This window comes from Arvicola amphibius, chromosome 2 (genome assembly GCF_903992535.2).
Source record: "Arvicola amphibius chromosome 2, mArvAmp1.2, whole genome shotgun sequence".
In the NCBI taxonomy this organism is placed as follows: domain Eukaryota; kingdom Metazoa; phylum Chordata; class Mammalia; order Rodentia; family Cricetidae; genus Arvicola; species Arvicola amphibius.
The window spans coordinates 107,410,044-107,422,724 of record NC_052048.2 but is presented as its reverse complement, the minus strand read 5'-3'; the positions used below and the strand labels follow the sequence as shown (position 1 = coordinate 107,422,724).

The window sequence follows — 12,681 nt, the reverse complement described above, 5'->3', positions numbered from 1 at the left end:
CTAGAAAAGAAGGAACTACTCTTAACCACTAAACTACCTCTCTAGCCCCTTCTTATGTGATTTTATTTTATTTTATTCAAGACAGGGTTTCACTTCATAATCCTAGAACTCACCATGTAGACCAGGCTGCCTCTGCCTCACAAGTACTGTAAATACAGGCAAGTGCTTCCATGCCCAGCCTTCAGGACCCACCCAAGCCACAGCCACCACCCACCTGCCATACAGATGCAGGTGAACTGGCCAATTCGGTCAAGACATGTGGCCTGGTTGCGGCAGGGCCCAGATAGACACTCATTGACATCGGTCTCACAGCGAGGTCCAGTGTAGCCACGGCCACACTGACACAGGAAAGAACCCTGTGTGTTCACACACCGACCCAAATGTTCGCAGGGGTTGGCACCTGCGGAAGAAGGACACAGACAGGATGAACATGGCCAACCACGGCTCAGTCTCTCCCCTGTCTTCAGACTCATCTCCAGAGGGTACCCCTCTCACCAATGGAACACTCATCCACATCCTGGTCACATGCCCCTCCAGTGAAGCCGGGTGGACAGGTGCAGATGGCCCGACCACTCACAGGGTTGGTGTCACAGATAGCATCCTCGTGGCAGGGGTTGCTGACACACGCATCGTCCAGATGACACAGGAGGCCTGAGAAAAGTTAAGCCAAGATCAAGATGCTCCCTGAGCCTTCTGGGGAAGAAGTTAATATAAATGCCTCATATCGGGTTGAGTACCCAACCACAATACAACCATTTTTTAGAAAATAATTATTTTATGTGTATAAGTGCTTTGCCTGCAGGCATGCAACATGCATCTGGCACCCTAGGAGGTCAGAAAAGGACATCAAATGCTCTAGAATTACAGATGGTAGCTACCATGTGCGTACTGAGAATTGAACCTGGGTCCTTTGCAAGAGCAGCCACTGTTAACCCCGCAGCCACTTCTGAAGCCTTTCTTAGCACATACATTTAAACAAGTCAATAGCACCAGGTTCTCCTCTATGAACTATGACCTCCTGGGGACTCAGGTCTTAGCAGAGCTTAGGTGAGCATATCTCTGGCACTCTATTTAAACTTTAATCTCTCTTCGGGTCCCTGAACAGAGACTTGATTGGGGAGATGATGACTGGGTCCCTTTGTACTCTTCCCAATGTGACTGAATTGAATATATCTGCTTTTTATTCTGAGAGAGAGAGAGAGAGAGAGAGAGAGAGAGAGAGAGAGAGAGAGAGAGAGAGAGAGAGAGAGAGAGAGAGAGAGCTGGTCCCCAGGTCTGCCCAAAGTTCCCACACACCTAGCATTTGAGGAAGAAGGTTGGTTCTAAGGATGGAATCACAGGACCCCAGCATACAAAGCATGAATGGTGGCACCAAGCATCACTCCCAGCTGTCAGAATTTTGTTTATTATTGCTTTTTTAGTTAATTCACTTATCTGGGGGGTTTGCACATGTCAACATGCATGTATAGAGGTCAGAGGGTAACCTGGGTTGCTGATGCTCTCCTTCTACCATGTGGTTCCCTGTGGTGGACCTCAGATTGCCAGGCTTATTCAGCAAGCACCTTTAACCCCCTGAGCATCAATCTGGCTCATCTCGCTTGCTTCCTCTTTTTGTTGTTGTTTTGTTTTGTTTGTTTTTCGAGGCAGGGTTTCTCTGTGTAGCCCTGGCTATCCTGGCTCACCTGGCTGCCTCTGCCTCCCAAGTGCTGGGATCAAAGACATGCACCACCACACCTGGATGCCTCCTGTTTCTTGCTTATATTATTAACCAGCAGTGTATTTAGTATCTACTTTTTTATTATTTTATTTTATTTTTGTGGATGTAGAGACAGCCGTGGGTGCTGGGAACCAAACTCTTAAATTTTTGTTTGTGAGCCTAGCCTTTAAAGGCTGAGCCATCTCTCCAGCCGATATCTGCTCTTTTTTTTAAGCCACTTACTATGAAAAAAAATTGAAATATACAGAATATGTTTTACATATGGAGCATTTGGTTCACTATTATTTATCTTTTAACCTGCTTCTTCTAAACCATTTGAAAATAACTTGGAAATGTTTTACAAACAAGTCACTAAGGGCTGGAAGGATGGCTCAGCAGCTAAGAGCACTAGCTGCTCTTCCAGAAGAGCTCATTTTGATTCACAGCACCCATAAGGCAATTCAGAACCATCTGTAACTTCAGTGCCAGGGGATCTGATTCATTCTTCTGACCTCTGAGCATACCAGTCATACATGTGGAACCAGACATACATACAGACAACACAAATACATAAAATAAATTTTTTGGGGGGGTGGGGGAATCAAAACGGTTTCTCTGTGTAACAGCCTCGGCTGTCCTGGAACTCACTCTGAAGACCAGGCTGGCCTCTAACTGACAGAGATCTGCCACTGGAATTAAAGGTGTGTGCCACCATTCCCCACTATCCACGTACCCCTCTGAACACACTCTCTGCCCTTTCTAACTGCCCGAGGTGCTGCCTCTTCCCCAGTCAGACATCTTAGTAGTTCCCCCAGTCCAGTGGCATCTGCCTTGGACTGTATGCCAGGCCCTCACAGGACAGAGGTTCAGCCTGCCTCCCAAATCCAACATACCCTCCTTCTTTCCCTCCCTCCCTCCTCCCTTTTTTCCTCATCTTTGCTTCCCTTCATGTTAAGGACTGAACCAGGGCCTGGTGCACATTAAGCACACACTCTACTGATAAGCAACACCCCAGCCCCATCACAATCTTTCTAATACTCAAATCAGAGTCTATCTTCACCTTCCCTTCTGAAACCCTAACTGGCATCCTGCTGCCTACAAATAAAATGACCACTCACCTGTCTTGCCCATAGGGCAGGCACAGTAGAAAGAGGCCACACGGTCATGGCAGGTGGCCCCGTGGAAGCACACAGCCGTAGCACAGTCATCAATATTTTGACTGCAGCTCTCACCCGTCCAGCCATTGACACAGACACAGCTGTGGCCACCCAGTAGATTGAAGCAGGTGCCCCCATTGTGGCAGGCATTGGGCTGCAACTGACATTCATCCACGTCCTCTGTGCAGAACTGGCCTAGGACACAAAGATGAACTGGTCTAGGTTGCCTGTGTACCCACCCAACGTCAGCCCCAGCTCCTTACAGCCCTAGTGCCCACCTGTCCACTCAGGAGGGCACTGGCAGTTGTAAGTGTTGACACCATCCACACATGTTCCCCCATTGAGACACCGATGTCCAGGGCAGTCATCCACATTGACCTCACAATTCTGGCCCTCAAAGCCTAGTAGGGGAGGACAAGGTAAGGATGGTCACTAGGAGGCTAGTCTATCATCCCCAGCTGCCTCCCCTGGGTACCACTTACTCACCAGGAAGACAAGCACAGTCATAAGTGGTATCACTACTCTGCCTACAAGTGCCACCATTACGACACGGGGAAGGGGCACAGGGCACTGTGGGGTTCTCACACAGCAGCCCCGTGTAGCCAAGCGGACACTGGCAGCGGAAGGAGCCGGGAGTGTTGAGGCAGGTACCGCCGTGGTGGCAGGATCCACCCCCTCGGCACTCATCGACATCACCTCGACAGCTGCGACCCTGGTAACCAGGTGGACAGGAGCAGACAAAGCGGCCATCCGACCCCACTGAGCAGCGGGCACCGTGAGCACAAGGGCTGCTGAGGCAGGGGTCTGGCAGGGAGCAGTCTGGGCCTGGAAGAACCAGGAGAGGGTGAGCTTGGGACTGACCACATCCTTGCCTAACTCGGGCTCCCATCCAAGCCCACCCCTTCACCTCGGAAGCCACGGGGACAGCGACAGGAGAATCGGGCAGTGCCTGCCACCACTGAACTCTGGCAGACGCCACGGCCAGCACAGGGGCCTGAGTGGCAAGGGTCTTCCAGCTGGCACCGCTCACCCACCCAGCCTGGCAGGCACCTGTGGGAAGAGATGTGTGGTGAGGACAATATTAAGCATGGCAATCCCCAACAGATAACACAAGACACAATCATCAAACACATGTGCCAAATGAACTGTCAAACATCCACTTAGTCTTTCTTTTTTTTTTAAGATAGGGTTTCACTACATACTCCTGGCTAGCCTGGAACTCATTGAAATTTACTTGTCTCTGCCTCTGCCTCTAGATCGCTTGGTTTAAAGGTGCATGCCACCAGTCCCAGCCATACCGATTTAGTCTGACAACAAATATTATCGACATCTACTACAAACTACAACACAGAAGCACATAAAATAAAAGTGATTCTTACCCTCTTGGTCCTCATAACCAGGTCAGGCAAAGAAAATAAATTAACAAATTAGCATAAAACATGCCAGCAACAGCTTGTATAAGCCACAGGGCTTGTGAAGACATGGTATTCCCCTGAAGAACATGTCCATGTGCCACAAGTTGTGACTTCACCTTATTTTTTTTAAGGAGGTGGCTCACACTTATAAACCTGGAACTCGGGAGGTTTAAGCAGGTGGATCAGGAGTTCAAAGCCAGCCTTAGCCACATAGCAAGACCCTGTCTCAAAATAAATATATATTTATTTTTAAACAAATAACAAGAGAGTTGGGAATATATCTCAGTGATACTGTACTTGCCTGGCATGCACAAAGCCCTGAGTTCAATATCCAGCACAAGAGAAAATAAGGAAGGACAAAGAATGTTAGCCAATATGGTTAGGAAGGATTTCAAGATGAATTCACTCTGAATTATCCAAGCCATTGCAAATGACAGATGTCTTTTTCTTTTAAAGATTGGCTTACTTTCATATGGATGAGTGTTCTTCCTGTTATGCATGTATGTACACAATGTACTTGCCTGCTGCCCATGGAGGTCTGAAGAAAGCACAGATATTAAGGATAGTTGTGAGCCATCATATGGGTTCTAGGAACCCAACCCAGGTTGAACGAAAGAATAATAAGTGCTCTTAACTGCAGAGCCATTTTTCCAGCCCCTATTTATTTCTTTTTTAATTATGTGTATACATATGTGGGCATATGTGCACTGGAGTGCAGTGTACTCAGAGACCAGAAGAGATCATCAGAACCCTTGGGGCTGGAGTGACAGGTGGGTAACCATCTGATGGCTGGGATTCAAATTTGGGGTCTCTGCAAAAGCAGTATGTACTCTAAACCACTGAGTCATTTCACCCACCTGGACATTCAGTCTCTTTAGAAGAGAAAGTCTAGGAATGGGGCTCAATGGCAGAATTCTTGCCTGGTGTGTGCAGGGCCCTGGGTTCCACTCCAGGACACAAGAGAAAGAAGTCAGGGCCGCAAGACAAGAAAGGGAGAGACTGAGATAGAAACTGACTTGGAATAGAGAGAAGAAAGGCCATGTGCCGACAAAGCAGAGAGCAGGGTGAGGCAGTCATAAGCCAAGGAGTGCCTGAGCCAGCCAGAAGCTGGAAGAGACAGTAAGGGGATCCATGGAACGTCTGTAGGGGAAAGCCAGTCCTGGCAACGCCTTAATTTCCGACTTCCAGCCTCCAAGATTTTTCCAGAGTACATTTCTGTTGTTTTAAACCACCCTGTTTGTGATAATCTGTTACAGCAACCATAGGGAACTCACAGGCAGCCTAAGGGTGACAGAATGAGCGGGTGTTACATTTTCACACACTAAAGAAAGTAAAAAGGGTGAGCCAAAGGGTGATGTGGGGAAGGGCATTCCAGGTGGTGGGAACAACAAAAGAAAAGCCTAAGACTCCTAAGACACACCCTGAAGGACCCAGAAGCCACAGAGACATACAGCTGGGCATACTGGCCTGGCAAACAGACACCAAGCCACAGCCTCCCACGCGTATATGGAAAACTCTCGCTCACATGGACAGACAGAAGATAGCCACAAACCCTAAACTCCTTTCAAGTGCATACAACGGTCCTTCCATGGATCAGGCGGGGCTTCTCATTGGCAATCTCAACTCTCATGCTGGATGCGCCTGCAGCCTGCAACCCCGTCCCCAAACCCAACAAGGTATCCTAAGTGTAAGAAACTAAGAACTGAAGACTTTAAGCTTTCAGACTTCCCAAGGACAGGGGTGAGGAGGACTAAGGAGGGTGGATGAAAGGTCCTGGTTCTGCAGTGACACAACCTACGTCACCCCTACCTCGACCCTCCTCTCCTCTACCCTACCCTCCCGACTCCCTGCGTGGATCCCCTAGCTCAGTCGGAACCAAGGCCAGGGGCAGAACTCAAAGCAGGTGACTCAGTTTTTAGAGTCACATTACAATACCTCCCTCCGCCCGCCGCGCCCCGGAATTCCCTTCCCAGCTAAATGAGTAGAGGCTCAGCCCGGCAGGGGAGGGGGAGGCGTTCGAATTCTGGAAACCGAGAGGAGATGCTCTACCCGCTTCCCCAAAGACCAGCAGAGCGGTGACGATGGCGCGCCAGGAGGGGGCGCTGCGCGCAGGGCGCCGGGGACTGCGGGTACCAAAGCCAGGCTGGGCGCGGCCCCCTCCCTGCGCCGCGGGCGGGTTCCCACGCTCTACGCCCGGCGCCCCCGCCGACCGGTCGGGCCGGTTCCAACCCGGGCCCTGCGCCCCGCCCCGCGGCCTGAGCTTGGGGGGCGGGGAGACGTGGGGAGGGGGGCGGTGGCAGAGAGCGCGGCTTCCAAGGAGGAAACTGACCGACCGGCAAGGCAGGGGAGGACCGAGGGAGGGAGAGCTCTGGAGCCTGTTTGGGGTGGGGAGGGGTGGGGGGGAAGGGAGCACACGGATTTGAGGGGGTATCGGTGGAAGAAAGTGACAGTTGGAGGTCACCCCTAAGCAGACAGGAGGTGTTGAGAAATTAAAGGAGAGGGTTGACGGCAGAGGGGGACATAGGGTGAGGCTCCCCACGAGATCTACTCTGGAACCTGAGAGGGCTCCACTCCGCGCGATCCAGGCTCCCGGAGGCCGCGTGAGCCGGTGATTCACCTGTCAAGGGGCGGGGCGGCCTCGGGCGTATTCACCTGTCGGCAGTAGTCCAGGCGTGTAGATCCACTGCGCAGGCGCCCGGCCCCGGTGGCTCAACCTCCCTTCCAAGTGACTCCCTCCAAGCTGCCCTCCCACTTCCACCAGCATAAACCCCCAGCCTCAGGATGCTCCTCGGGCAGCAGGCCCCAAGTGAAGCTAAATGGGGTTCCAGCCACTTGAGGTCATCTGCCAGTTTGACTTCAAAGGAGGCTCTTCTATATGGAAGTCATCCTGGTCCCACCTAGCTTGAGGCTGACCCACGGGCTAGCCTACACGGTACTGAGTAAATGAACACATTTATGAACTAATTAATAGCTGCTGGATGGACTGCTATTACTATTAAAATGAAACCAAGCCCAATAAGGACACAAACCTTGAGGTCCGTCCCACCCTGTCCCCCTACACACACACACACACACACACACACACACACACACACACACAACCCAGGCTAAGCAAGCACTCACCACTGAACACCTCCATCCCTCAAAGAGCTTCGAAAGTCTCTCTCATTTTTAAATGTATTTTTAATGCTTTATTACATTATTTTGTGTGTGTGTGTGTGTGTGTGTGTGTGTGTGTAGGTCAGAGAACAACTTGTAGAAGTTGGCTCTCCCCTTCCACCTTGTGGGTCCCCAGAATTTAACTCAGGTTGCCAAGTTTGGCAGCAAGCTCCTTTATCTACTTGAGCTATCTCGCTGGGCCCCCTACCTTTAAACACAAAAACAAAACGTTCTTGAGACAGTCCTACTGTGGCATAGGCAGGCATGGAACTCAATTTGTAGTGGAAGCTGACCTTCAACTAAAGGCAATCCTCCTGCTTCTGCTGGGAAAGACAATGTAAACCACCCAGTTTAAGGTTCTTTTCAAATCCTCACAGCCAACCTCGTGAAAGAAAACGCATTACAGATGCAAAAGTGGCTCCCTCCAAGGGTTCTCAGCACTAGCTCCAGATGTCCCAAACTCAGAGCTCTGTCTGCCTCTAGTTAGCTCTTTCCCAACCCCTGCTCTTCTTCCCCCAACCCTCTGCATTTCCTTGTATTATTGAAGAAATAATCTTGGGCTCCTTCACGGTCATATGCCAGAGAAAGCCTTCCTAGTTCACAGATGCAGGAGGTACAGAAAGAGAAGTGACTAACCCAAGGTCACACAAACCAGAGAGCAATACAACACGACTCTAGTATAGGCAGCCTTTGTGCCTCCTGAATCCTGAGATAATGGGAGGCTATGGACATCCTCAGCATTGTCAAGTCCCTGTCATTGGCCCTAGGAATCAATTTTCCATTCCAGAATACTGTGACTTTACGGGTTTAAGTCTCAGCCACTTAGCAACATGATGTGGGATTTGAACCCCAGCCAGATGAAGTTCAGAGAGCCTCCGCTCTTAACTCTGTCCAATTCCCAATAGGGAAACACAAGAGGTTACCCAAGCCACACACATGGAGGAAGTGATACCAGCAATCCCCAGGAGACTCAGAAGCTGAGGAAGAGGACAGATTCCCTCCCCATGCAGGGCCACTGATGGCAGTGGGCCAGACACTCACAGGCAGGCAGCCTCCCTGGAGGGCTGCTGGGTGCACCGACCTCCATTTGCACATGGGCTTCCATCCAGGCAAGGGGGAGCTATGTGAGGGCAAAAGAAGGTGGAGAGGTCAGACAGGCACCCAGAACCCAAAACCAAAAGGACAGACCCTCCTTTCCTGTCTGCCAGGCAACAGCTGCATGGGCTGGAAGGGTGTCTCTGTGGGTACTGAGAGGCCCCCTATCTACAGTTCCCACGGCCCCCCGCCCCAGCCCCAGCTGTTGGGGCCGCAGCTGTCCCTGCCAGCTCAAGCCCTGGGAACCACAAGGCAGGGGTGGGAAGGAGGAGTTGACTTGTGCCAGATGTGGGGGCTCAGGAAGTTGCCAAATTAAGATGTGCATAATAGAGAAGGGGTACATCTTCAAGCCCATGTCATGGAAGAATGGAGGAGGCGGGGAACAGTGGGCCTCTGGGTTTACCTTCCCTTAATGTTGGGGTATCTACCTCAGTCAGCCAAGCCTGCTTGCTCTTGAAAGAGCAGGCAAAGTGTGCACACAGGAGTAACTGATGACAGCAGTAGAGATGGCTTTGGGTACTACAAGAGCAGGGTGTGTAGTATAAGGGAGAGGCATCTGTTGCAAGATGTGTGCTGCCCTATCCAGTGTCCCCATCCCTCAGGGCTGTGTCCCTCTTGGGTGTGTCAGTCTTGCCAGATGGGTGAGAGGTGTGGCCAGGTCTGAGTTAGTGGAGAATTATGTGCTCAGGCAGGTGCGGGCCACTGCCGAAGTGTGTTCCTTGGAGGGAGAAAGAATGGGGAGAAAGGGGGATAGGCCAGACAGCAACTGAGAGAAACACAAGAGAATGAGCTAAGAATGAGGGACCTAGTCATTTTTGTGACATCACACTGGAAACTGTTTGATGGGAGACACGACTGTGCGAGCCCTGTGTGTGTTTGTTATGCACACATGCTTGTGAGTTTGTGTGACAGTCCGTGAAGACTTGAGAGTATTAGGCCACTGTGTGGCTAATAGTGAAAGTGTATGTGCATATTTCCACGCTGGTTATCTGTGAGCAGCATAGTCAAGTACTACATGTGCACACAAACATACAAGCTGCATGTGCTGTGCATCCACCTATATGAGCAGCATTATTCAAACATATAGCTGTGTGGCCAGGGTGTGTCTGTACAGGTCATGCATTGGCACCTATGAGGATGACCTTGACTATGAATGCACATCAAGTCCTGGTAGATCCATGCATGTGTGATCATATTTGACCCTGTATGAATGCACATCGGCATATGAACAGTGAACACGTAGGTGTGTCTTGTGTGTGCCAAGTGTGCATCAGTAGGTGTGCTAGACCTGCGCACATGCACATTTGCATCTCTCAATGTGTGACAGGCCATGAGTCTGCGCTGGCCCTGCGGAGGCGGTGGCTCCTGCCCGGTCCTGCCTAGATGAGCCCAGAGGCGAAGCTAGGGACGCCGGTCCCTCTCTGCAACTCTCTCTGGGCCCAACCCTGAGTCCCACCGTAGGCTCCCTAGAACCCCTGGCCCAGGCCACCGGCTTATGCCCCTCCCCCGCTGATCAGGCCTCCCGGGGCGGGGATGGGGGCGCCCCCTCAGTCCCCGCTCTGGCCCTCCATGGGTCCCGCTTTGTCTGGCAAAGAAAGCGCGAGGCCGGCCGGGGGGAGGGGGTGTCTAGACGGCGCAGCCATTGTCCCGAGCGGGGGAGGGGAGTGAAGATTGGAGGAGGAGGGGCGGGGGGCCCCCGGGCCGGCTGAGGAGGGGCTCCGGCCATAGGGAGGGGGCCCAGAAGCCGGAGAGGAGCACGTGGGCCTCGCCCCTTCTTCTCCCGGTAGAGAGGCGGGGTACTGAGGCTGTGGGATCCTAGCGGCCAGAAGAGGGAGCGGACGGCACGCAGGGGAGGGGGCGCGGGCGCCGTTGGGGCTTCAGCTCCGGCTCCTCGCGCTCCAGTGCCAGGTCTTGTAGCTCTCCGGCCTGAGAAGTTTTCTCCGAGTTCAGAGCTCAGAGAACTTCGCGCCCCCACTTTGCCCCCCCCCACCACCACCACTCCCGGCCCGCCCGGGATGGGGGAGAACCTTTTGTGCAAGGGGGTCCTAGGCCTTGGGGGTCCTAGGCCTTGGGGGTCCTTGAGCCTTCACCCTAACCTTTCCAGGCAGAAGTAGGATGGGGTGAGCCTGGAACTTTTGATACACCTCGCCTCCAAATTCTAGCCCCCAAATTCCAGATTCCCACATCCGAGTCTCCAGGCTCCGTCTCCTGGTTCATTCAAGGATCTTGATTCCTTGGGCCTCTAGGACCCTTCCTTCCTATAACGAATCCCTGCGCGCCTCATGACTGGCATACAGACCCCAGCTTCTGCACCTCTGCCCCGGCTCTAGTCCTGGGCTTACAGGTCCCCTAAGTACCAAACTTAGGTTATTTTGTGCTTCCCCGCCCCTGCAACCCCAGTCCCACCCTCCATGTCCCTGATCCCTCACCTGCAGCCCCCGGCCCCGCTAGCAGCAGCAGCAGGGGCAGCGCCCGCATGGGCGGTGGTGGCGGTGGCAGGGCCATCAGGCGACGACGGCGGCGGCGGCCCCGGGCCCCCGGCCCCATGGCGGCCGCGACCCTCCCTCCTCCCTCTTCCCTCCTCCCTCTTTCCCAGGGCTCCGGGCGCGTCCCGGGCCAGCCTCCGCGCCGCCAACTTCGCCGAAGTGAGGCTGCCGGACCGCCCCGCCCCCAGCCCTGGGCGGTTCGCCCCGCCCCGGGGCCGGCCCTGAGCGCCCCCGCCCCCTGCCCGGCCTCCTGGGGTCCGACCCTCTACCCCGCAAGCCTGGACCAGCGGACCTTGGTACACTCACGTCGGCCACGAGAGATATGGACCTAACCGGTATGACATGACAGGCATCCAGATCATGAGCATACATACCCATCCTCCAGCACACAACCAAAGCCAGGGCACACATACATAGCCAGGACACAAACGTAGACACCCACCACCAACAACACTCCAAACCTTCCCAGCCTAGGTCCTGAGAGTCTAATGAACACGTAGCCTCGGTCAGACCCAAGCAAACCCATACAGAAGTTTCGTGAGGACACGAAACATCAACCAGTTCAAAACTCGTACCTAACTATGCCATAAACCCGGGCAACATTTACAGTCTTGCCAGGAGTCGAGTGCACGTGAGTCTCATGTGCTTGTGTGCCGTTCTTGCAGGAAGCAACCTCCTTTCTCCTACAGTGCGCTGGTCACAAAGGTCTACTGAAGGGGGAAAGGTGCTTGCAGTCAATCCCAAACACCTGAGTTCAACTCCTGGGACACCCCCCCCCATAGTAGAATGAAAGAACCAACACATATAAATTGTCTTCTGACGCCACATGCACCCTATGGCACACGCACCCCTAAACAGACACTGTGCACACACACACAAGAGAAATAAGTAAGATGCAAACTTTTTAAAGGTTCACACCAGCCCCTAGCACACCCACATTCTACATGTTTTCACCATGAGGCCCATCTTTTCTTTCTTTTTTTTTATTATTTTGGTTTTTCGAGACAAAGCTTCTCTGTGTAACCCTGGCTGCCTAGAACTCAGTTTGTAGACCAAGCTGGCCTTGAACTCAGAGATCCATCTGCCTCTGCCTCCCAAGTGCTGGAATTAAAGGCGTGTGCCACCTCCATGCCTGGGGAGGCCTATCTTTTCATGGCCATTAACTGAGTTTTACAGTACCAGTTGACCTGCAAAGGCTTCTGACAGACCCCCCTTCTGGGATGAGAATGGAAACTCTGGAGGTCCTAAGCTCTGTCCCAGGGGAGTCTCAAGAGCAGGAAGGGTGGAAGTGACATCCCCAGCACTGAGAGACCAAAGGCTGGGCCAGATGACACATAGAATCCTGGAAGGGCACACTCAAACATCAATGTAGTGGAAGGAGAAAAGCAACTCCCACAAGCTGTCTTCTTTTTTTTTTTTCTTTTTAAAACTGCCTCATCTTTTATTTTTTTTGTTTTTTTGTTTTTTTGGTTTTTTTTTTATATTTTCTCCTCCCCTCCTCCTCCCCTTTCCCTCCCCTCCTCCTCCCCCTTCCCTCCTCTCCCCTCCACCCATACCTCCCCTCCCTCCCTCTCCAGGCCAAGGAGCCATCAGGGTTCCCCACTCTATGTTAAGACCAAGGTCCTCCCAAGTCCCCCCAGGTCCAGGAAGGTGATCGACCAAGCTGAGAAGGC

At 52.6% G+C, this 12,681-nt stretch overlaps 1 protein-coding gene across 1 annotated transcript in view; it reads right to left on the bottom strand.

Annotated features, from left to right (window-relative positions):
- Positions 1–11,075, bottom strand: part of Notch3 (notch receptor 3) — a 45,574-nt gene extending 34,499 nt beyond the window's left edge. The window contains exons 1-8 of the mRNA XM_038320442.1: positions 10,952–11,075; positions 8,469–8,547; positions 3,761–3,903; positions 3,340–3,678; positions 3,132–3,254; positions 2,815–3,048; positions 496–651; positions 215–400 (exon numbers count right to left, since the gene is read on the bottom strand). Of these exons, the coding sequence (XP_038176370.1) occupies positions 215–400; positions 496–651; positions 2,815–3,048; positions 3,132–3,254; positions 3,340–3,678; positions 3,761–3,903; positions 8,469–8,547; positions 10,952–11,069 (1,378 nt within the window). The 5' untranslated portion in view covers positions 11,070–11,075. The remainder of the gene's footprint in view (positions 1–214; positions 401–495; positions 652–2,814; positions 3,049–3,131; positions 3,255–3,339; positions 3,679–3,760; positions 3,904–8,468; positions 8,548–10,951) is intronic.
- Between the last annotated feature and the right edge of the window lie 1,606 nt (positions 11,076–12,681).